The sequence below is a fragment of the Leiobunum rupestre genome, chromosome 10 (assembly GCF_980474605.1).
Source record: "Leiobunum rupestre chromosome 10, qqLeiRupe1.1.hap1, whole genome shotgun sequence".
In the NCBI taxonomy this organism is placed as follows: Eukaryota; Metazoa; Arthropoda; class Arachnida; order Opiliones; family Sclerosomatidae; genus Leiobunum; species Leiobunum rupestre.
This window is the reverse complement of record NC_143393.1, coordinates 44679280-44705401: the sequence shown is the minus strand read 5'-3', so window position 1 is coordinate 44705401 and position 26122 is coordinate 44679280. Positions and strand designations below refer to the sequence as shown.

At 35.8% G+C, this 26122-nt stretch overlaps 3 protein-coding genes across 3 annotated transcripts; 1 reads left to right on the top strand and 2 right to left on the bottom strand.

Annotated features, from left to right (window-relative positions):
- Positions 1-2212: 2212 nt before the first annotated feature.
- LOC149926026 (uncharacterized) lies at positions 2213-2901 on the top strand. Its single transcript, XM_090161841.1, has 3 exons — positions 2213-2223; positions 2282-2837; positions 2893-2901. Coding segments are annotated over exons 1-3 (567 nt in total). The 5' UTR covers positions 2213-2221.
- Positions 2902-7919: 5018 nt separating this feature from the next.
- LOC149926025 (uncharacterized) lies at positions 7920-13673 on the bottom strand. The gene is made up of 12 exons (XM_090161840.1): positions 13460-13673; positions 12875-13403; positions 12672-12819; positions 12483-12621; positions 12110-12428; positions 11951-12051; positions 11587-11895; positions 11324-11533; positions 11161-11271; positions 10911-11053; positions 10574-10851; positions 7920-7923 (listed from the first exon to the last, which is right to left on the bottom strand). Exons 1-12 carry the CDS (start codon positions 13671-13673, stop codon positions 7920-7922), a joined length of 2505 nt encoding a protein of 834 aa, XP_090017966.1.
- A 7552-nt stretch (positions 13674-21225) lies between these two features.
- LOC149926024 (pancreas transcription factor 1 subunit alpha-like) lies at positions 21226-25914 on the bottom strand. Its single transcript, XM_090160580.1, has 3 exons — positions 25472-25914; positions 24226-24495; positions 21226-21804 (listed from the first exon to the last, which is right to left on the bottom strand). The coding sequence occupies exons 1-3, from the start codon at positions 25692-25694 to the stop codon at positions 21635-21637; spliced, it is 663 nt and encodes a 220-aa protein (XP_090016706.1). The 5' UTR covers positions 25695-25914; the 3' UTR covers positions 21226-21634.
- Between the last annotated feature and the right edge of the window lie 208 nt (positions 25915-26122).

Sequence of the window (26122 nt, the reverse complement as noted above, 5' to 3'; positions counted from 1 at the left end):
ATCAAACAGCATTCAGTCAAACCTATAGATATCACAATAGTTTCAATTCAAGTGAAACTTTTGGAGTAATATCCCTTGATCAAGCGAAAGCGTTTGACCGTGGCAAACATATTTACTTTTTAAAGATTATTAATTAAGTTGGCTACGGTAATATGATGGCAAATTTTATACAAAAGCCGCGTTCACACTAGACACTTTGGAAACGTTTTAAAACGGTTTCAAAAGATAAAATCAAAATTTTCGGTGTCAACTGTATTAAAAGGCATATGGTAAATACATTCGACACTAAACTTTTACAATTTGATCTTTCGAAACCGATTTAAAACGTTTCTATAAGATTATCTTTTATTCCTAGACCCTGGACAGTTTTATCGTTGGCAGACGATTTAAATACTTTCATCACAAAGGAAAATTGGTTTGAAATTTTAAAAAACGAATGCCTGAAATTTTAGCGGTATCAGCAAATTTTACCTCGAAAAAGGTAATGGAAAAATAGAACCTACGCTACACTTAATGTAAGTTGAAATATTAGCGGAAAAAAATCCTAAATTTTACAACTAACGAAAATTCATTAAATAATCATGCCTAAAAACTAACCGAAGAAGTTACGGCGAACTGTGCAATATTATTTTAAGCATTTTTTTTAACAAGTTACCAGTCATATGTCTACCCGCTAATTTCTCAGATAATATTTTCCGTAGTTGTGTAACTTTAGTTTGATCCAAAGAAAAACATGGGCTTAATTCAGCGTAAATTATAAACAAACAATTAAGACCTCAAACGGGACGCGCACAAACAAGTCAATTTAAGGAAATTATAAACTTAATAAAGGAATATTTACCCATGACTCAAATAAATGATAATGCAAATCTCCATATATTAAACCACAATTACGAATTAGAATTGGAAATTTCAGAAAATTTCTTTCTCAGCAAAAAATCTCAAAAAAAAAAATTTAAACAATTTGTAAACCCTAAATCTAGTAATTTACAAAATAGGCTCCAAGGAAATTTTTTTAATTCTATAAAAACGTATCGTTTGACGTCCATCTGGTACCCATGCTTTTTCTCCGGGGAAAATAATATTATCTGGAGAATTAAAATAACTAGGAAATATTACAACCCCGATCCTAGCAAAAAAATTATTTAACATTAATGATACGTGTCCCTTATTCGAAAAACTTGTTGAGGTTAACGGTAATAGTTCCGCGTTGAGTTTGCAAGTTCTCTCCTCACTGGTTTAAGGGGTTTTCCACCGAGCTCTTCGATTTCCCCTTCCATAAAAACTGGTTGAGGTTAACGGTAATAGTTAGTGCAGGGAGCTGTTAGCTCGCGTGGCATGAAGGTCTTGCCACTATTATTGGCTTTTAAAGTCGCCTTAAGCTTGGTTTCCACCAGAGTAGAAGGAAAGTGAGGGTGTGGCATCGATCCCGGGTTCGGGTTTGGGTTCGGGATCGAAATCCGGGATTTAAGGGATGAAATGGGGGTAAAATCATTGAAAAGTCAATGTATTTAGGGTATTTCTCGCGACGATTTGTTTTCCCGTATATCAACATATTGTGTCCAGGCCAACTTGTTCATTTATCTACGCTTATCTCGAAAGATACTTGAACGTATATCTTATCAAGTTTTATCGTACGGAATAAGTTGAAATGATGTAAAAATTGATAACCTAGGCGGCGCGTGCGCAGATTACCCCGGGGGACGCGGTTAATTTGAATTTAAGAGTTTTTTGACGTCATGGAATATGGGACGCGGTTAACGTGCGCGGATTGGGGCGCGGTTAATTTGAATTTAAAACATAGATTTGAGTGTTTTGACGTCATGGAATATTCGTTGTTAAAATGACGTAGAATGGAAATATTTTTAAACTTAATTTTAATATCATTGTAGTACTTAAATATGCTTGACACTTGAACCTTTCTCACGAGTATTTCAAACGAATATCTAAAGTTTAAGTATGAGAAACGTATCGTTCTCAAGTATTGTAATTGTACACGTGATTCCGTATGAGGACCGGGTAAATTCCTATATACGTAACGCGATACACTTCAAAATGCGTATACGTAGAATGGAATTAATTTTAAACTCCATTTTAAAAAATAAGATATCGAAGATAAATAATTTCAGAGTATAAAAAGGGAAAACCGTATAATAGTAAGACCATATTTAGAAAGTTCACCATCTGAATTGTATTGGAAGTGACTTCGAGGAACCTTAAAATGTAAGTAGGAATACTCAGTGATAATTCTTAACTTTGTCTTAATGTATTTATTTTATAGGAATTGTTCATTTCCTGTGTCTGCTGACAAAGGGTTAATCGTTTATGCAGATGAAACCATCTACTGCGGTCTATTAGATTTAACAAAGGGTATCAAACTAACAGAAGCGGAACTGCAAGAGCTATGGACAAAGAAAGATGCCATTGAAGCTTATTTCAATAACGAAGCTGAAACTTCGTGGGTTTTCACAGGTTCTGAAACTAAACGGTTTTCGGTTCATAGATTTGCCGAACAAAAGGTTTTAGATGTTAGACAAATGTACCATGGTTATGGAGTAAACTATGGAAAACTGTTACCGACTAAAGAGGGGGTAGCTTTCGCTCAATCTTCTTGGTTGAATTTCCTCGACCAGTACAAGTCTATTCAGAAGTGTTTAAAGAAAATCAAGGAAATAAAGGAGGCGATGACTAACGTTGTAATTAAACAATTACACGAAGCTCTTAAGAAAGCGTGCAATGGCTGTCAAATTGATCATCCATCTCAACTCCAGCATGATTGTATCATGACGGATTATTCTAAGCGCGTAGATTTGCATTTTTATGAAATAATTATGTCGGTAGATTGTGAAAATATTATTGAAATGTTTACTATTCGCTGTGAATTGTCGAAAGAAATTTTAAATAATATAATGTCACTAATAATATGCAATGCTAAAAACTTGTTAAAAAGTTAATAAAATTGATTGCACTAATGTTCCGATTCTCATTTACCATTATGGATTTAAGCTTACAACATCCAATGAATGGGCTTGTAGCCGGGTCCACCCAATGCGGAAAGTCATTCCTGGTGGGACGGTTGATTCAATATAAGAAGACCTGTATATCCCCTCCTCCGGAGAGGATAATATGGTGTTATACCGAGTATCAGCCGAAACTATTTCAATCAATATTAGAACACACACCTTCAGTCGAGTTTCACGAAGGGTTACTCGATGTTAATATATTAAACCCGCAAATTAGGAATTTAGTTATTTTAGACGATTTGTTATGCGAGATATCTAATAATAAAGATGTAACTAATTTATTTATTCGTGGATCTCATCACAGAAACACCTCCGTACTAATTTTAATGCAAAACCTTTATTACCCCGGAAAAGAAATAAGAACTTTAAATTTAAATGCTCATTATCTATTTATTTTTAAATCACCACGAGATAAATCAACAATTTATCATCTCGCGAGGCAGATATCTCCAACCAATAGCAAATACGTTATTGATGCGTTTCAACAAGCTACGTCACGGAAATTTGGGTATTTATTAGTTGACTTGAAACCTCACACCCCAGATCAGTATTTACTACGAACAGGTTTAATACCGGGTGAAGAATCGGCTGTCTTTATTCCAAAATGAAGTGTATTATAGAAGGGAATTTTTTTAGGGTTAATCGAGAGTGGATTATTAAAGAATTAGCTTACGTAGTATTAGAAACTGAAGAATCGGAAGTGTTTACTTTCAAATCTCCATGCCCTTTCAAAGAGCTTTCAAACGAAAATAAAAGACAATGCAGATGGATATCTCATAACATTTGTCATCTTCGATGGGATGACGGCGAACGTCCTTACAGAACGAGACGTGACATTTGCAATCAGATAGCGGAAAAAGCTACTTCGTTTTTCACCAAAGGTTTAGAAAAAGCTGCAGTATTATCGACACTCCTCGGTGTTCCAGTAACTAACATCGAAGATACCGGTTGTCCTAAATTATCAGAACTAGAAGACGTTGAATTAAACTGCCCTTTTCATTCCGAAACTGTTCATTGCGCTTTAAGAAAGGCTAAGAAAATCTCTAAATGGATGTCTCAAAACGAGTAAAGGAAAACCTAGACTTTCTACGTTTCCTGACATCCTGTAATCTAAATCAAAGAAAGACAGCTATTAAATACGCTAGCAAGGAAGCTATACTGGCTCTCGTTGAATGTTGTATAAATGTATTACACGGAACAATTGAACTGTCAGAACGTCATCGTAAGCGGTTAAAGAAACATAGCGCGGTTATACGAAACGTGTCGAAGAAGAATCCTATATCAAAACGACGAAAGATACTGGTACAAAAAGGTGGTTTTCTTCCATTTTTATTAGCGCCACTGCTATCTATCGTTAGCTCAGTCGCCGGAAGTGCAATAAGCCGAGCTATAAACCGATGATGGCTCGAAAAATGCTTCTAGTACCTGAAGATGTAATGGAGAGATTAAAAAACACTCCACCTTCCAAAACAGAAGAAACACCTGAACTTCAAAAAGAGAAGACACTCGATGATGAAATGAAATCTATTCTAGATAATCCAGATTTAAACGAATCAGAGAAATTAGCATTATACAATCAAACTCTCCAACGACGGTTAACTTACGTACGTAAAGAGCAAATCTCTCCCGTTATTGAAAACTCTGAACGGCCTAAAACCTGGTTCGCGCAAATATCTTATTCTCTACCTGCAACTTATGTTAGTGATGCGATTTCATTATACCGAGCGACTACGGAAGATCCGAGATATATTAGATGGACTAACTCAGGAGAGCTTTCTATTCGAGGACAAGTGATTGGAGGATCTAATATAATCGATCTTTTGTATGACGCTGTGAGAAAAACGCCTGGAACAGCGATTGATCCTATAGGAGTTACAGAGTTTTACGAGGGCATTCATAAGTCAAATATTTCAAAACGTTTAATTAAAAATCCTGTAAGATTGACACTGTTAAAAACATTCGCTGTATTTCATACACCACCAAGTAGTTCAATGTTATCATCATCTTCACCTAGTCCTCTAAGATCTTGGATACATACTAAATAAAATATATTAACCTGATAATTTTGTTCTCATTTCATAGTATAAGCCTACAATGGAAGGTTGTACAGAAACGGTCTCTTTAGGACTTTTAGCCTATTTATCACAATCATTTTCAAAATCACCGAAAATTATCACAGCTGTATTAATTATCATAGTTATTATAATATTAGAATTATTTAATTTCCTTTTTTGGCGTTACATGCCATTACATCAAAATATTACCCAATATGGAGAAAGAACTTGAGCAGATCTATACTAACCCCGCAGACCCAGGGTCATTCGCTGGAGTTCAAGCGCTCTATAATTCAGCTCGACATAAAGGTTTAAAGGTTTCATTGGAAAAAGTAAAACAATTTCTAATAAAGCAGGATACATATACGCTGCATAAACCTGCTAGAAGACGATTCAAACGAAATCGAACTATTGTTTATGGAATTGACGAACAGTGGCAAGCGGACTTGGCAGATTTTCAGAAGCTGTCTAAATATAATTCAGGATCTCGCTACGTATTATGTATTATCGACATATTTAGCAAATACGCTATGGCTGTAGCGGTTAAAAATAAGAAAGGTGTAACAATTTTAGAAGCGTTACGTAACGTTTTTGAAAAAGGCCGTCAACCGAAAAGAATTCAAAGTGATCATGGAAACGAATTTGTCTGTCAAGAAGTGCAGAGTGAATTAGAAAGAAGGAACATTAAATTTTTCGCTACCCGATCGGAAATGAAAGCGTCCATTATTGAAAGATTCATTAGAAGTTTTAAATCTCGTTTATATCGCTATTTCACGCAGAATAACACCCTTAAATATATCGACGTTTTAGATGATATTATAAACGCTTATAACAATAGTTATCATAGATCAATTAAATGTAAACCCGCGGAAGTTACTCTAGATAACTCTGCTAAAATATGGAAAAATCTTTACGGTTCGGTAAATTTTTCTCCTCCGTTAACATACGCGTTTGAAATTGGAGATATTTGTAGAATAAGTAGAAATTTATCAATTTTCGATAAGAAATATAACCCGAATTTTACTACAGAATTGTTTAAAATAGCTGAGAGACTACCACGTGACCCACCTGTATATAAGCTGATGGATTTAAATTCTAACCCCATTTTAGGAGTATTCTATCGAGAGGAGGTTCAGATTGTTGGTCGAGATTTAAAAGACTGTTACTTCATAATCGAAAAAGTAATAAAAAAGAGGAAAAAATCGGACGGTCGCGTAGAACTGTATGTCAAGTGGCAAGATTACGACCCTACATTTAATTCTTGGATACAAGAAGTGGATTTAAAATGAGTTTTTACGTAACGCTACCTTCAGATTCCTCGTCATTATATTACCAAGATAATAGCGTTGGTAAATTTCGAACGTATTTAGCTGAACCGTTAAGATTTGAGGAACAGTACGAAGTTGGGTTAGCGGAAATAAGCTATCCTCGGACATGGCATAACGTTCGAAAACCTAATCTATTGGTTATTAAAGACCCTCTCGAATATGATAAAATGACTGATAACCCTCTAGTTAAAGACCCTCTCGAATATGATAAAATAATTGAAGTTCCCGCGGGTTTTTATAAAACTCCGGAAGAACTATTACATGTTATGAACGTCCACAACCAAGAAGAAGAACAAGTTACATTCGCTTATTTAAATTATTCTAATCGAATTAAAGTTAAATTGCAACCGAAAATCAGAGCTGTAATTGGCCCCGATCTATCGATTTTACTAGGTTTTAAGGATAGAAGAGATAATGATTTCACCATTTTAAATTCAATGATAACCCCCTACCCAGTTGATATGAACGCTGGGTTACATTCCTTATTCGTTTATTCCGATCTGGTTGAAAATAGCGTTGTTGGGGATAGTTTAGCACCTCTATTAAGAATCATAAGCGTCGAAGAGAAAGCCGAGTCTAATGGGAAAACAACAACAAAAATATTTTCACAACCTCATTACCTACCAGTCGTGTGTAATAATATTAAGACTATAGAGATTAATATAACAGATGATTTAGGTGAGCCAATACAGTTTCATAGTGGAAAAGCTCACGTTGTATTACATTTTAAACCCCGTAAAATGTGGACTTCACTATAAACCTTTAATCATTCAGGACACACCTTCATTCTAGCTTAAGAGAGCGAACAGTTAACATCATGAGGTCTGAATATTCACCTTCAAGAACTGATTATGAAAGTTACTATTTAAACCAGGTTGGTTTCGGTGGAATACCTGTATATAGAGGTTTAGCCGTGCAAAGAGGACATGGACTAGGAAATATATTATCTTCAGCGTTTAGATTCGCGGTACCTTTACTGAAGAAAGGCGCTACTTACTTGGGAAAAAAACTTTTAAGTACCGGAGCGAAAGTAGCGACCGATGTTGTTAGCGGAGTCCCAATTAAAACAGCGCTTAAATCGCATTCTATTAACGCTGGAAGGGAAACTTTAGCTTCAGCAGCTGATGAAGCCATGAGACTAACATCTTCAGCTACGGATCATATTAAAAGAATGACGGGTTCCGGAAATAAAAGGAAACGAACTCAATCGAAAAGCGCCATTTCAACAGCAGGCAGGATAGCGAAAGGACGGTTCCCTAAACGTTCCGATATATTCTCATAATGTCCCTTTTACACCCGCACTCAGTTGAGTGTATAAATTCCGAGCTAGATTTGTTTCAAGTACCTATGACACAATCTTCGATTATTGGTGGAGAATGGGTTGAGTATAATCCAATATCAAATATAGTTGATAACGCATCAATTACATTTTCTATCAACGGTAACTCTGAAACGTATATAGACCTTTCACAAACTTTGCTGCACGTTCGAGTTAAGGTAACTAAAGATAATGGTCAACTACCGCAACCCGCGGTTCCAGGTGTTGCGGGTGGGGCCGCCGGAACTCCAGCTGACAATATCGCCCCCGAGAATTTGTTTCTTCATTCGCTTTTTAGCGACGTCCACGTATTTCTTAATGAAAGATCAGTAACACCTTCCAGTCAAAATTACGCTTATAAAAGTATGATACAAACTTTATTAACGTTCGGAGATTCTGCGAAAAAAAGTTATTTAACGAGTTCACTTTTCTATCGGGATACGCCTGGAAAGTTCGATTCATTTTTCGATAACGATGGTTTCTCTAAACGAGCGAGTTTAGCGCAAAAAGGGGCGATTGACTTGTTAGGCGTAGTCCATACTGATTTATGTCAACAACCACGCTTTTTATTAAATATGGTTGATTTGAAATTTAAATTCGATAAAAATAGAGCAGCTTTTTGCGTTCATTCCGACGTAAAATGTAAAGTGGAGATTTTATCAGCTTCCCTTTATCTGAGGAAAGTTAAAGTGATACCGGAACTATCGCTCGCTCAAGCCAAGGCGTTACAATATGGAACCGCTAAATATCCTGTAACTCGTTCGGAGTGCACCTCATTTTCTATACCCGCTGGACTTATGGCTAGTGTGCAAGATCATTTATTTACCGGACAAGCACCTAAGAAAGTTGTTATCGGGTTTGTGGAACAAAAAGCGTTTCTAGGAGATTTGAAAAAATCCCCGTACAACTTTCAACATTTCGATTTATCAAGCATTGGATTGTACATTGACGGTAGCAGCGTCCCTCATAAGGCGTTATCTCTAAACTTTGAGGAAAATCTATATATTCAAGCGTATTGCAATCTTTTCATTCAAACTAATCAGTGGAACGTAGATGAAGGGAATCAGATAAGTCGGGAAGATTACCCTAACGGAAATTGTTTATTCGCGTACAATTTAACCTCGGATCTTAATAACAACGCTAATCACTTGCATCTTGTAAAAAACAGTAACCTGAGATTAGAATTAAAATTTGCAAAACCGTTACCGGAGACGATTTCCATTCTAATTTACGCCGAGTTTCAAAATTTGATTGAAATTGATAAAAATCGAACCGTGATTTTCGATTACAGTAATTAATGGATTCGCTACAGATAACTAAAATACTTGAAAAAGATTTAAGTACTAAAAGTATATTTCAAGGCGTGTTCGCGGCTGACAAGCTACCTAAATACGTAAAAATATTCCCTTCTCTATTTATTGTAAATACCGATACGAGTGCTGAACCTGGAGAACACTGGGTTCTAATATATTTTTCTAAACATAAAAATTGTGAATTCATGGATTCCTTTGGAAACCCGCCAGATTATTTTAAATTTAATGACTTTATTGAACGAAACAGTAAAACTGTAACTTTTAATTCTAATCAATTACAGAGTAATTCTAGTAATACGTGTGGAGCATTCTGTATCTATTTTGCTATAAACAGGTGTAAAGGAATAGAAATGTATAACATTGTGTCTAGGTTTAAGAAAGATAAATATGTAAACGATAAAATGATTAAAGAGTTTATGTGCAAAATGTATTCAATAAAATAATTTTTTACAATTTATAGCAATAGCAGTTTTTTTTTATATATACATAAATACAAGCATTCATTATAATTTTTCAATATCTTTATGACCGTGCGCTAATGTACGAACCCCGCAGGGTAGAATGTATCTCTTATCATCATTTGGTGATAAACAAAGTTTTCTAGTATTTATAGTAAATAGTTCATGCTTGAAACTAGCTATACGCATCATCTCGGCTGACATGGTTTCTTGATTAAAAAGACAACGTTCATAGTCTTCGTGGCGGATGACGTTTCTAATAACGTTCATGGCAACGCCCTTACAAACCTTTTTATGGTTTAAAATTGACTCTAAAGATTTCCCCAATCGCAACTCCTTTTCTATCTCTTCAGCGGTCTTAGACTCCCCGTACAATTTAATAGAATAAAGCTTTGGACGAAGTCCTACAAAGCTTTGAATTAACTGCGAATTTGTCTCGTCTTTAAAATAACCGAGAGCTTTTTTATTCTGATTAGAATGAAGGAAATGCGAAGGTGGATAATCAGAGAAGTCAAAGCGGTTTTTATGAACTTCAAAGTCTTTATAAACATCATCCGTCTTAATGTTGTACGTTAAACTGTCTGTAAATATTTTATATATTAGTACTATTTAAATAAAAAATGCATATTAAATTAAATTACCAGTGTCTGTAAATAATAGTGATGCTTTGTCCCCGTACGTATTTTTTATGAATCCATAATGGAACCGATACATGAGCTCCTTGGATAAATCTAGAATGGTGAATCCGGTAAATATAGGCCGGTTAAGAACAATTTTAGCTCTCTTCTTATGAGCGCCGGCTAACTCTTCATTAAAGATGGTAAAGTGTTCAAACTGCGGGGAACTTGTAACTTTTAACATTCTTTCTGGTTTATGAATCAACTCGAAATTTATATGCTTCCGTAAATTTTCCATTGTTTTTCTAAAGAATTAAATGAAGTAAGGGAAAAAACAGCAATAAATTATTTAAATTGATTTACCCGAAAACAGAGTTAACCATTAGTTTCCAGAAATTCTTTTCAAATGAACTCTTGGATAATTTCCTCTGTTCAGTGTTGAATCTAACATATTTTTCTAACCATTTTCCTTGAGTGAAGGTTAGAGCTCGATGAACCTTGGTTATTTTCAAACCTAATTCTACATAATATTTTAAATTGCGGTAATGTACTATGTATTTCTCTTTATTATTTAAATTAGGAAGAAGTTTTGGTAGACTTTGATTCTCCTTAATATTTAATTTTCCTAAGAGATCTTTGGAGTATGGAGATAGCATATCATGTGTAATAACTTTAGATTCCGCCGCTACTGGGAGATCGTTATGTAAGTCATGCAACTCTGGAGGATATTCAAGATCCACCTGCAAAGGAAACAATTCTTTAAAAATATAATTCAATAATTATAACACTTGTTATTTACCTCTAAAATGTATCCGTTTTCAACGTTATTGGGAATACTCAGAATATTTTCACTGAGTGTTTGCAAATCATCCTCCTGAACCCACTGGAAGTCGCCTAGCGGTAGTGGTTCACACATAACAGCACCGTACAAATTATTAGCATCTTCAATTAAGTTAAATTAAGTTAATTAATATAATTAAAATTAAAATAATTAAAATAAAAAAATAAAAATAAAAAAAATTATTTATTTTTTTAAAAATGTAAATTACCTAAATAGCATATATAACTGCTCTCTTTAGACGAATCATATGTGTCGGCCATATATTTGTTATTCGCTTCAGAATAACGAGTTGAGATCATTGAAACACCGCCTCGAATCCCTAAAAATTCAATGTAAATACAATAATATTTAAAATATCACAAAAGCGTTACCCTTTTCAATAAATAAGTGTTGATCTATATCAAGTATGAGATCGAGGCGAACATCGGTCATCTTCAAAGCTGCTTGCCAGGCTAAACCTGGTGCGGTGTAAGCGTGAGCGGGATCTAATTTATAATGGGTTATAGATAATGTTCTAAAATTTTCAAAAACGTCGGCTAAGAGCAACGCATCGCTTTTCACATAGAGGTCGGTGTATTCCCCTACGAAAACCGAGGTTAAGAGATTTGAAATATTTATACTATAGTAATTTTACCTAATGTTTGAATATTAAACGCTGTCCAAACATTTTGGGCGTGTAAATAATCAGATTCTAAAATATTTTGATTTTTCAATGAACTGAAAAACGCTTCTCTAGGTGGCAGCATCGTCTCGTCAAATTTCTTTTCATCGTCCATATACTCGTATGGGTAGACCCCCTTCCGCAAAAGCAGTTGAACTTTCTCACTTTCAAAATATTTCTTAACAATCTGGAATTTACTGGCTCCTTCCAAAACGAGATTAGATACTAGAGCATCGAGGCTATCACTTAGAAATCGATAAGAGTCTAAAAACCGAAATCTCCCTAAAAAACAATAAAATTAATGTTAAGGTTAAATTCATAATTAAATATATTTTACCTAGTTTCAGCGAAATATAATTTTCGCTAGTGGAAGGAATACAGTCAAGTGTCTGTTCCTTAAAATGACCAATCTCCTGACATATAAGATGTAAATCGTATCTATGAAGATTTATTATTATTAGGTTTATTTCCTGGTTAATTAACTTAATAAATTCACCTGCTAAGGTTATGAAGGAAAATAGGGATAAATTCTGGAACTTTCTTTTGAAGATTACAGACGTTATGCGCTGGCCCCCTATATTTGCCGCTGAAATGGCAATGATCTCGAACAGCGGGCATATTTCCCTGATTTAGCTGCTTCTGACAAATGTAGCAATGCGTAGCAGCTTGAAACTGTTCCTCCTCCTCCGGGGTAATAATCATTGGTACATTTGTCTCAATGAGTTCCATCAACTCCTTCTCTAATTCCAGAATAGACTCCAGAAATCTTCGAGTTGCATCTTGTCCTCGATAGCAATCGGTTCGAACAGGTACACCTATAAGTATCCTATTGTAATATATCTAAAAGGGAATTTTGTCAAATAACTTACCGTCAGGTCCAACAAACACCCACGAATACGCGCAGCTGATGTGCATGTTTACTTTGCTGGTATTTATATCGGGATCTAGATCACATCCTTGAACTCTCGGTAGGATTGCTTCAAAATCGGCGTAAAATACATACTGCACCTAATAATTTCATTTCATTAAGAGTTAAATTAAATAATTTTTATTTTTACCTTTTCTGTCCACTCATATTTATCAAAATAAACCGTCTTCTTCTTAGTAGGGAAAACTGTTTTTTGGACGCCGTGAGTGGCGCATTCTTCGATATGCGCATCACGTCGCTGTTCAGCGTTGCTTCCACTGAATCGGTGAAGACACATTCTAATACAGAAAATAATTAGTATATTTCAAACTAATATATTGGAAACTAAATTACCTGCAATAATAACTTGTATTTCTGTGTTTTGTTAGATGCTGTAGCAGTTTTCCTAGGTCTCGTATAAGACAGTAATGTCTATTCCCATCGTCAATATCTTTAGTTTCGTCGGTGATGTATAGCAAATCAACCTCCCTTTCCTTACAACACTTGTTAGCGCTTACGTAAAGAGGGAATATGTCTCCCGAAAAGCCGAACACAGATATTGATAAATTATTCATTAATTCAAATTTTTTAAGTTCCGTAGCGTTTAATTTGAAAGGAAAAGATATATCACTGGTATCAAGTTCATTTTCATAAGGTGTATATTTGGAAACACGATTAGCGTTTTGAGTCCGAGGAACTGGGTGAAGTTTAGCGAGAATTGACCAGAGAAAACATTTCTCGTCATTTTCGTTTCTAATATTAAGAATCGCGTGACGTCGAGATAGTTTTTCAGGTAGTTCCATATACGATGACCCTCGCAACGGTTGGTAAGATGCTACATTTAATTCTACATACAGAACACGGTCAATTACCCAACCCGATCCTATCAAAAATATAATGTTTTAGTTCAAAATATAACTTATAAATTTTAGTACATACCTGTCGCTTCAAAGTTTTCCGCTGCTGACTGTATTGTTTCAAGACATTCATTCAGCTGGCTTTCAATGACATCGGGCGTTAATGTTGTTTGCATAGTGCTCCGGAAATAGGGTCGTACTTCCGCTCTTTGTTCCTCACCCCCTAAAGGTCTCATATAAACCGATCTTACGAGTAGGAACCATTTAATTCCACGTTTACTGGTGAGTCTTTCCATTAGAAATTTACTGAAAGCGGCTCGGTAACGTCCGATAAACATCCCCGCATCAATATCATAGTCTTCAGCATTGTAACGGATAGATGCTAACGTATCATTCAAGGCCTGGACCATACTTGGAGATGCTGGTGGTGTTTCATCAAGTATTGATGAGGCGGGAACAGGTGATGGCGTTGGGTTGTTGGGTAAATCCGCTGTAGATGGTTGGATAGATTCCAGTTGAATTTCTTGAAGCAGACTAGGTGAAGGTGGACGGTATGGCGATGGTGGACGGAAAGATGCTAGCGAACGTTGCATTGGTGACGGTGTGCGAGACAGGTCCATGGGTTCGGAAGGGCCGGGTGCGTTCAAGTCATGAGTTCGTTGATGGCTCTTGAAATGTTCCAATCTAGCAACATTCTTACCACATACTTCACAGACAAACGTATGTCTATCACCGTGTACTTCTCTAACATGCCGATTTAAGGAGGACTTGGTAGTGAAACTTTTCGCGCACGTAGGGCAAATATGTTGGGCTTTAGGCATCTTGAATATAGCTACCGCAGTTAACCGTGGAATGACCTCCTACAACGCTATACAACCTCTTTTATAGTATATTCAAGTATCATTTGAGAACAATACGTTTCTCATACTTAAAATATTCGTTTGAAATACTCGTGAGATAGGTTCAAGTGTTAAGCATATTTAAGTACTACTTACGCGTTAATGCTATTAAAATGAAGTTTAAAAATATTTCCATTCTACTTTAACAACAAATATTCCATGACGTCAAAACACTTCAATTCAAATTAACCGCGCCTCCCGGGGAATCTGCGCACGCGCCGCCTAGGTTATCAATTTTTACATCATTTCAACTTATTCCGTACGATAAAACTTGATAAGATATACGTTCAAGTATCTTTCGAGATAAGCGTAGATAAATGAACAAGTTGGCCTGGACACAATATGTTGATATACGGGAAAACAAATCGTCGCGAGAAATACCCTAAATACATTGACTTTTCGATGATTTTACCCCCATTTCATCCCTTAAATCCCGGATTTCGATCCCGAACCCAAACCCGAACCCGGGATCGATGCCACACCCTCACTTTCCTTCTACTCACCAGCGCGCGTCAAAAAGCGACACTCAGCTTTGAAATGTGCAAATGTTCTTACGCGCGACAAAAAATTTACATTATGACGCGCTCTTACCCGCGTTGGTGGAAACCAAGCTTAAGGTGGTGCCTTGGGTATTAGCCTATCTGATTATTATTATTATATAGGAGATTTAACTGTGAAATTGTTTTTAAATTAAATTCTAAGTTTTATACACCGTTTTAATATTGACTTTAATTTAGAAAACAAAATGTATTGGTTTTATAGCACGGAAAAACTCCTTTTTATAAATTAACCTGCATTTTAATGAGCATTATTACATTGGCTATATATTTAACTTATCACATACGAATGAACGAATTAAAAAAAGAAATCGTTATTATGTACACTAACGGAATTTGAATTTTATAAAAAGAATGATACCTACGCCTTTAATGAATTTGTAAACGCGGGCATTTGTACTATTCTTTTATATAAAAATTACGCAGGCAATGATTTTTTACCGAGAGATAGCTCGATCTGTAAAAGCTTGGATTATCCAAGGTAAAAGTGTCAGCAGGCTGTATCTTTGTTTCTTCCAAAAATACCAGCCGGAACGTTACGTAGAATCAAAAGTACATAATATATCAACCGCGAGAGTAGAAGTTGAATCTTTGGCTCAAGTTGACTTTTCTAAAAGATGTTTCGTCGTCATTCATCAAATAATGATTTACTAAATCATTTACATCTGAAAAATATGTTTTCATTATTTCAATAAATATCCTTAGTAAGTAAATTTAATAGAATATAAATAAAAATATCGTGGAAAGTTCCAACTAGTTAAGACTAGGTTTGTCTCTACGGTCTCGACACTTCACTGCCAATTGCTCTTCCGGTTGCCTAGATGGATGGCTACAGCTCTTGCAGTTGGTTTTGGTGGTACAAGTGCAAATAGAACATACCCAGTACACGAAAATAGATGCACATTTTTGAACGTTAATATTTCAAGTTTGTATTTCTCGCGTTTTTAGGTAAATTTGATGATCGTAGGTTATAAACCTTTACTACAAGTATCTGGGACAATAGATAAATTTTAAATTTCGGGTTTCGTCAGGACATAGGTCATGGGTAGGACTAGCTATATAGCCATTTGAATAGGTGATAAACAAGAATCGCTCCAAACGTTAGCTTTGGTAAAAAAGTACGAGTCATACTTATTGTAGTTACATTACCTATGTTAGTACGTAACTTCTATTTTTTCAAGTTTATACAAAAATTAAATTTATACCTGTTACGAAAAACTGCCGTAGATGGCGCCACAGAAATATTATTAATAGGCTCAAATTTGAGCGTCATCAAACGGTAGAAACCTTTAAAAATAGTCACGTGGTTATGAAATTGCTTACAAGTTTACCGTTAAACAGCGTCATTAAATAAATCTTAAAAGTGGAACTTTTAAAGAAAGTCATTCTTAAAATTTTGTGATAATTAAGTTCTGTTTTAAAATATTTATACTTTTTTAATAGAAAAAAAAGATTATTTGTTGAACTTAATTTAACGACAACCCGAACTTTAGTATTATTATTGTGATAGTGATGTTAAGTCTCTGACTAGAAAATTGTAAAAAAATTAAGGACTTAGACTAGAACACGTTTTTAACCTAGATTTAGTGAAGCAGCCCCTATGTTTTGACCACGGCCAACCCCGATCGCGGAAGCGCGTTATAGAAGTTGGCAGTGCTATGACGAAATTCCGGGAACATTTTAACAGGTTAGATACGACCAAAACAATTTATGCTATCGCTTATTGTATTAATCCTATTAAATAGAAAAGTATCAACCTAAATTGAACAATAACAACTCGAAGGACACGGAACTCGCTTCAAAAATGGGTAAAGAAATTCAGCCGTTAGTCATATATGTCTATAAATACAAATCGTATTTATTTAGGAGATAGTGTTATGACTAAAAACAAAATTTTACTCCAGGAGCTGAATAATGTAGATACAGCACCAAAGCCTAGTTTTATTTAGGGCTCAGTTGGGGCTCTAAGCTTTTACCGCTACCCCAGATATAAGCCGGGGAGGGAGGCTAATCTTGAAGGGGGGTTGCGGAGAACACGCATTTCGCGTTGTGAGTGGCCCAATGGAGAGACATTCACCTGTTCGCATTCCCACACTTTATCGACCGTCTTCGGTTAGAAACTCGGCGTCCCTATCTCAGCCCTGTAGACCCGATAAGCAGCCTTTCACCATCCTCAGGGACCGAAATGTTAGTCCCCAATGGAAGCCTCTTCTACCATTTAAAATTAATCGCGTTACCTTTAAAATTAATTCAATGTAATGGTCTTAACTCTCTCTGGGGTGGAGAGAATTATATTTAATTAAAAATATTGATATTATGATTCCAATTTCCCGTGTGCGTTTAATTATTTATTTTCTTTAGTAATTAAGTTTTACGATCATATTTTAAATTACCTTACAACGTTACGATAAAGTCAATAAAATTCAACGTAATGCGTAATTTCAATTATGATTTACACCCATTTTTAAGGTTTTATTGAGAATATTATAATACTAATTCAAATAGTCATTTAAACAATAACAAATGCTTCTTTAATTATTTTTTCATTAATAAATTTTTAATATTTATATTGAATTTTATTAATGTTATCTAAACTATGAAGGTTTTTTTTAATGATTTCATTGATAATATTATGTTATTCAAATAGTCTTTTGAACAATTTATATTCTTCATTAATAAATTTTTATTTTAATATTGAGTTTTATAGATTAAAGTTGTGAGGTAAATATTAAACTTTGATTTGCAATTAACTTCCATGATTTTATTTATTGAGAATATAATAAAATAAAAATAAGTAAAACAATTAAATAAAAAGGCATAATCATATCTAATTTTGTTACAAGAGCTAAGCCTTTATAGGGAAAATATTGAACACGGTATTATAATTGTAGTTTGAACAGGTGAATGGCGCAAACTCCAGCTCCTTATCGCTGTCAAGTGTGCTGTATCGAACTATTACCACTTGTAATACAAGTCTTAATAGTTGCGCCTTTACGCGTCTTATTAATTAAAGCAGCGGACCCGTTTTGTTGGTCAAAGATAAGCGCGTTTGGCACACACCTGCATTTTGTTGGAAACAAAAGACTGAAGTGTATTATTCATATTTGAAGCTTATCCCGCTCTCTAGCGGATAAGTCTTTCTAATTCGCCGAGTTTGAGTCGTGTCACATCTCGCGAACACTTCAAACTTTATCGTTTGGTGTGGACGAAACGAGGTGTTTTCCACGTCTATCCAGACTCCATTCTCGTGTCAGTATTTACACCTGTTTCGGTAGATTACGACACGAAGTTCTAATTTCATACATTCATCTAATAATTTCTAGACTGAAAATTATCAAAAAAGCGGAAAATCATTTGATCTGATCATATGTAACATAATAATAATAATAATCATCAGCTAGGCTAATACCCAAGGCACCACCTTACGCCTAAGTCATCGAGTGACTTTTAATGCCATTAATTCAGGTGGCCGGGTTACTAGAGGTCGGGGATGGTTAACTTTTATTCAATAGATAAAGCTCTCAAAATTATCCGTAAAACGTTTTGATCAAGTAATTTATATTTCTGTATTATCCGATTAATTTTTTGATAAATTTGTAAAATATATCGGAAAAACGACGTTTTTTTTCGATAAAAAGCTCAAATTTTACGAATAATACGTGTTTTTTAATCATTTTCCGAAATATTAACCGGGAAATTTCTTTGTTTACATTTTTTACCGAATCAAATCAATTTAAACATGGATAATGATTAACCATCCCCGACCTCTACGGGTTACAATCGACGGTTACAATGCGCAGCAGGGTGGTGGCCAGCTCTTCATGCCACCGTTAACAATTAAGTATGTCAATTCCTATTGTTTTAACGTTAAATTTCTGGCCCAGCGCCGTGTATTACCGTTTGATAAGGGCATATTTGACACTAGGGGGCTCTGTGCAGAATTAAACTTTGATTGCGTAGCAAAAACTTTGAAAATCAGTTCGGTGGTAATTTTGGATAATTGTCATACTTATTTTTATTAAGTTACTTGTGGTTTAATGAGTGAGAATAACAAGGACTCGACTATTTGAAATTGTATTAGAACGGAAAGTTGAAAGAAAATTAAACGCTCGGATAACGCGGACTAAAGCATATTGTCCCGTAAAAAATATTTGGAAACCCAGTCACCTAGAAAACAAATTTTTAAAACCATGCAGCACCTGCCCCCAATCGGGACCCACCTGGAAATGGCGAAAAATTACCCAAATACAGGTATTCAAAGCTCCATTAAAACTAAAACATTTCACCCTACACTGAGGGAGGGGGGGGGGGTAATACGGGTGGAATGGCAAACCCTATAGAAAACCCCCAAAAAAGGGTCCCAAAATGACATGGACGCGAAAGGGAGGGCAGTCGAGACAATCGCCTTTGGTTACGTATTGAATGTCGGGCAAGGTGGTCAGTCCCCGCGGACACGGCCGCGAGATGTGGGCCTCCCTTGTTTCGATTCGCTCATCCGGAACCGCCACTGGCAATCGTGCCCGGCTTTCCATGTACGCACACATCCAAAGCTCGTATTAAAAAAACGAATGTTTATAAGCCTCGTCACTCGGTATCTCGTGCTGAGCTCCAATTTTTCCCCGCAACACGAAAAGCCCACTCTGAAAGTAAAATAAATGAAAGTCGAACACGAATGCTGATAGAAATGAATAATTTACACCCATATAGATACAAAAATTTAGATTTAAAAGAAAAATATTGCCCTGACGAAGACATCAGTAACAGGCATGACGAACGTTTTGAACCGGGTACAGCTCCAATTTTTATTTTGGTCGACAATGTAGTGCTAACCAATTCACGCGCTTTTTACTACTTCGAAATGACAACGAATCAAAGTGGTACTAATTTTAGTAATTGACATAATCAAGTTAAAATTTAATTATAAAGGCATCATTATTATTGAACCATTTGGGGGCGTTGAGTGCCGGGTGTGTTCAACTTAAATTTTTAAATGTTTTTCACATTTGAGTTTTTTCTTGTTCAGGTAAAGCAATATTTTAGTAAGCAGCCTAAGCTAGTTTAAGTTTTTACACGTGAAGAACAGATTATTTTAATTTTGTTTACGAACAACTTATGATTTGACTTTCTCAGATTTTCAGAATCGTAATCCTCAAATTCCGTACTGTTAATTTGGGTGTATCGCGTGGCTATAGCAAACTAGTTGCAACTTGTATACGCAGCTTTCTACCGATAAAACCAAAGTAACCTTTTATTTTCATGTCCTAACAGACAATGCAATAGGTAATGATGAACTTTGGGCACTAGAGTTCTATCAACAGATGGCAATCTTACAGTACCAATAATTGATAAATTTTGTCATTTTGAGAATCTAATAGGGGTTTTATACTATAAATACCTTTGTTGAACTTACTTAAGAATAAAACCAATCAAATATACTAGATTATTAACGGAATAACTCAGCTGATAGTCGTTTATGCCATCTGTTCATAACTGTAAAAAATGACAATGGGAAAGAGGGGAATTGCTGATTTGGCTGGTAACGTTTGACAAATGAAGTTCCAAAGATATTATTTCTGATAATTCAATGGTTAGTGATGAAACTTAAGGGATAGGAATTAACTACTAATGATAGACTAATTTTTGTGAAATTGAAAAATTATGTTTCAAAATTATAATATTTACGTTTTCCGGAAATATTTCCTTAGCACCCTATGGGCAGCGTTTTGGCACCTTTCAAAGGGGGAATTCCACTCAGCACTCAACCCATCCTACGCCACTGTTTCGCATTTAAAATAAAGCGTACGTTATTATGGGTACCTTTGGATGTAGCTTTACGTTCATCTTTAACCCCTTAAACGAATCTGTTGTCGGCTGAAATAAAATCATTCGGGATCAATCTTCAACGTTAAACACAAAATTGGAGTTAAAATAATTTATTTATAATCTCTTCTATATATTCGCGCGATAACAGACTAGATTTTTACACTCATCGAAACGAAACCAAAAATTAAAAATATAACGTTTCATTGAGAAAGACGAAATTGGCGCATTTTCACTCAAATTAAAATCCATCCACGGTTTCAATCATTGCGAAGGTTCGAAAGAAACTGATCACAAATTATCAGAATCTGATCGTGAATAGTCAAAGGTTGATCACAAATTATCAGAAACTGATCGCCAATAGTCAAAAACTGATCAGAAATTATCAAAAACTGATCACATATTATCATAAACTGATCACAAATTATCAGAAACTGATCATAAATTATCAGAAACTGATCATAAATTATCAGAAACTGATCTCAAATTATCATACACTGATCGTAAATTATCAGAAACAGGTCACAAATTATCAGAAATTGATCACAAATTATCAGAAACTGATCGTGAATAGTAATGAACTGATCACAAATTATCAATTAATGGAGAACAAATTATCTGAAATTGATCATAAATTATAGAAATTGAACTTAAATTATCAGACACTTGTCGCAAGTTATCAGAAACTGATAACAAATTTTAAGAAACGTCACGAAATTATTTCTTTCTCGGTATAAAAATTAAGGACGCAGATTTCGATTTTATTCATATGAATCCCAAATTCGAATTATCGAAACTATACGTATTTACGACGACGAAATTCTTGGCAAAATCCTTTTTCAGTTTCCAAACGACATTATTGGAAAGATATTTCAACTGTTTCCATTGTTGGATCGATATAGAAGGTGGGATGACGTTATTTTGCCACGTATTTCGATCAGTTTTGCACGCGTCTAATTTCTCGAGATTTGTACAATGGCATCACGTGCAATCGGTGTCCGAGAGTGCCCCGTCTTTTCCCTTTCGGGGGTCCTCGGGGGTCCAGACCTTGGCCACCATGATGTTCCCGTTGGTCGGACTGCACACCGGCTGTTTCTCCGCCGCCCAAGACAGGGAATGGCCGGCCAATGGAACCACACCGTTTGGAGAGCCTAATCGGAAAAGTATTCATTATTAGCAATGTTCTATATAGTGTTGTAAGTCGGAAAATTTTCCGGAAAATGGCCGAGGCCTTTTTTCCGGAAAATTTTCCGTATTTTTCTAAAAAAAAATTAAAAAAGTTTTCATTCCATGATTAATCTAATATATTTTTGCAAATTTAAATAAAGCGGAATTTTCATTTATTTTTTTCGAATCTAAAAGTAAAACTAAACCTCTAGACTCGTTAAAACTGATTTACAATGTAACACTATTAATGTTTTGTAGTATGTTTACTGATATTAGACATTTTATATCGATAAAAAGTTAAAAACATTAATAACTCTTAAAATATAATTTATGTTTCAATTTTTTATTTTTCCGATTTGCGTAAAATTTTCCGCATTTTATTTTTCCGGAAAATTAACAACACTAGTTCTATATAATATAATCATACAAACACGCTTATATCTAGGGCTTTAGGCAATCGAGTTGGTTATCGAGTATCAATGTTTTTCATCGAGTATTCGAGTGGAGTAATAATGAAATCGAGCCGAGTAATCGAGTACTTGATTAAGGGGAAGCTTTCTCTTATTCGAGTCGAATAACTAAAAAAAGTAACTTTCAATGCAGAAAAATATTCGTTTAATTTAAATGAACCACGGTTTCCACAACTTTGTAGGTACCGTTTATTGCCCCCAAAAAGTTGTAAAAAGCCCTCTTCGAACTTTAAAGCAACGATGATTTAAAAAACAAATACTCGACGTGTTTAGAGAGCAGCTTATTCCAGTAATCGGTTACCCGAATGTGCAATGTTTTGGTACTCGGTAATCGACGAGTAATCTACAATTATTTATTCGAGGTCGAGTTTTCGAACTCAAAAAAGGCCGAGTACTCGATGATGTTCCAGTACTCGCAAAGCCCTACCTATGTCCTTTTCAGACAAGGCCTATAAAAAGGGATGTAATAAAACAATATTTATTTTTCATATACATGTATATTGCAGTATATAACAAGTTACTTGTGGTTTACTAAACGCAGTCAAAAATTTGGTTTTATAAGCATCGTCTGAAAAGGGTATTAAGCCCCATTTTCATACTCGCTGGTAGCGGATAAAAATCGTCAAAATTCGCATCCGCCACTCGCAAGCGTGAAAATAAAGCTAAAATATCTGTTTGAAACAGATCGACGCGGAAAGTGAAAAAGTGTATAGCTGAAGCGGATTTTGTCGATTTTTACCCGCTACCAGCGAGCGTGAAAATGGGGCTTTAGGCATACATTTTAAAACATATTACGCGCGTGTGTATAAATGTATGAAAATAAGCTAAATGATTTAATTAAACAAGTATATATCGTGTCTTTTGCATATAATTTTATATATAGTATTTTATCCATGACTTTTAAAGCTTTCGATGTCAATTAACATTAGCACTATAGGGAGTTGAATACTTATCTCTAAGAAACATATTATATACTTCTGATAATATATATATTAATTTTCCTACACTATTAATGTAATGTACTTTCGCGAACTCACGTTTATTTTTAGAAATACGTGTATAAATCAGCAAGTATCCCTAGACAGTGTAATATTTAAATTTTACATCGTTCGGTGGAGTATTATCTCGTAAAATCTTTGCACACCTGATTACCGATTTTTTAAAATTATTCTGTGATTTACACTATAGTTTCTCAGTGATTTCCACTGATTTTTCACAATTTATCTGTAATTACCAGTGATTTTCTAAAGCGATTTCCCGTGATTACCTAAGAGATTTCCCACTCGAGTAATACACGCGTGGACGCTTATTTATATTTATTAATATATTGACGGCATGGATAGATGATAAAACTTTGGTCAGACTAATTTTTTGTAACTGTAATTCCTAGCCCGTAAAATATTTCAATATTGTACATGCCCTATAAATGACGAACTGAATATCTTATTTTATACGTTTAAAAGCGTTTCTATTTGACGGGAAGGAGAACGGGTAGTTGGGTTGGACAGCTGACGGCGACGAATGGGGGTCACGGGTGGGTCACGGGCGAAGGCAAAGAGCGCCCTCTCAACGACGCCGAGAGGGGAAATCAAATCCGAACGGAAACTCTTATAATTCACAACCTGATATTTATCCAAGGGACAAAATGGCGAATATAGGGGGAGCCCCGTACGTTCGGAAGCGAGTGAAAGGTGCCCCCTCCGACGGGATATCCCAGATTCGAGGGACTGGACCGGGCGCGTTACCGCATCGCACCTGGGTTTGTCTAACGAGGATTACACCCGTTTTCCATTCGTCAAACTTTTAACGTTCTAATACCGCGAACAAACAGACCGATCCGAGTGAATGCTAATTCGTACGAAATACAATATCTTCTCCCGTAGCGCGATGGTAAACGTATGGGTTAAAATGTTTGGTAAATATCGGGCCTCTGACCTCTGTGGCACTGGATGATGACCTTCTTGGGTTGTTCCTGGACTTGCGTCTGCAACGTGTCGGAGGAGTGTTTCCCCGTGGCCACTAGTTCGCTCAAGAAGCTGATGTAGCCGATGGCCAGGCGCAGAGTGTCCACTTTGGACAGCCGTTTCTCGTAAGGCAGAGTCGGAATGTGCGTTCTAAGGCCTTCGAAGGCGTCGTTGATGGATTGCATGCGACGCCGTTCTCTCAAATTGGCCGCCTGACGTTGTTGTTGCTGTTGCTGCGGACCTATACGAGACGAAAGAACAACTTTCCGTTTTCAAATGATTCATGAGTTTATGTTGGTTGGATGTATGGTTCTAGTAGGGACTTGGTAGCGTGACGTCACTGGTATACTGTTATATTTAATTGAATAAGGCAAGGGTTGCGTAATATCTACGTCATGCTGCCAAGTCCTATACTGTCCCTGATATCAGAAGTATGTCGTATATCTCTTACGAGAGAGGTTAACGGTATAGTTAGTGTAGGGAGTGGTTGGCTCGCGCGGTATGAAGGGCTTGCCACCAACTTTTTACGCATTGTAACCCGGCCACCTGAATTAAGGTCTTTAAAGGTCGCTTGATGACTAGGTCTAAGGTGGTGCCTTGAGTATTAGCTTAGCTGATTATTATTATTATTATTATTTATTAGGTAATTAGCTCGAAACACATACTATTTGCGGCAAGAAAATATGATTTAAATTTTACATGTAGCTAAGGGTGCAATTTTAACATTTTATATCGTTTGACGAAGTTATACACGCGCTAATGTTGAGCCGGGATTCGGTGTCAACATACGTGGTTTGGACAAAGCTATATGTGTAATTTTAATGGCTATTTAATTGGATATTTCACTCGTAAAGATATGTAATACAAATTTCTGGTGATAATTAAATCAGAGTGGTTTTGATTAAATTCGTCTCAAGTTGGTAGAGTTTCGATCCTTACCAATCTTAACATTAATCACGTGCGAAGGTATGCGTTTCATTTGCATGGCCTAAATTAATATTTCACTCGTAAAGAGATTTCGATAAAAACAAATAAAACGGATATTTCTTATCCAAACGCCGAGCTCTAAAAAAGATGCGTTATAAATTTCTGGTGATGTTTAAATCAGGCTGGATTTGATTAAATTCGACTCAAGGTGGTACAGTTAAAGAATTTAGATTCTAACCAATCCTAACGTATTTCAAAAATGTTTAAAATAATCCAGAAAATAAATGTACCTCTTTTTCGTTTCCTTTTCTGTTGGCGCAGGTTCTCTTGATCGGGATTGTAGCAACTGCTGCTCCGTCCTCCGTTTTCGGAGCCGTAATCCCCTCCGGGAGACCCGAGTGGGCTGCACGGCGACGAACACGACCCGTATCCGGAGCCCGAATTGTCAAACACGCTGCTCAGGTGCTGCTCCAAGAACTGTCGGTTCACATTGGCCAAGTCAATGTTCTCCATTAAAAGCCCCCTTTTTTCCTTTCAATCGCACACGGCGAAAATTCCACGGCTCAATCAGGGCCGGCCCCGAAATCTCTCGCTCTCGCTAGCGGCCTCCAAACGAAAAAACTATTAAAATCTTCTTCTTCTAAGATGTTCTCCTTCCCAGAGGGAACTCTGTCCCGACGATCCAGATGTTGCTACTTCTTATTATGGGAACTTGCAACAGCCGCGCGACCCTGTACAATCAAACCCGCGCAATCTACCTTTCAGATTAATTTCGTTTCCAACTATAAATACTCCTTTAATTATCAATATTTCAACGGATATATCCGTAATTCGTCCCTCTATCCCGATATTTAACAAAATTGAGAGAATCTTGATAGCCGAGGTGCTCTTGGGAGTTAATCAAATCAACAACCGCTTTAGAGTCTAGTGACTAGATTAAA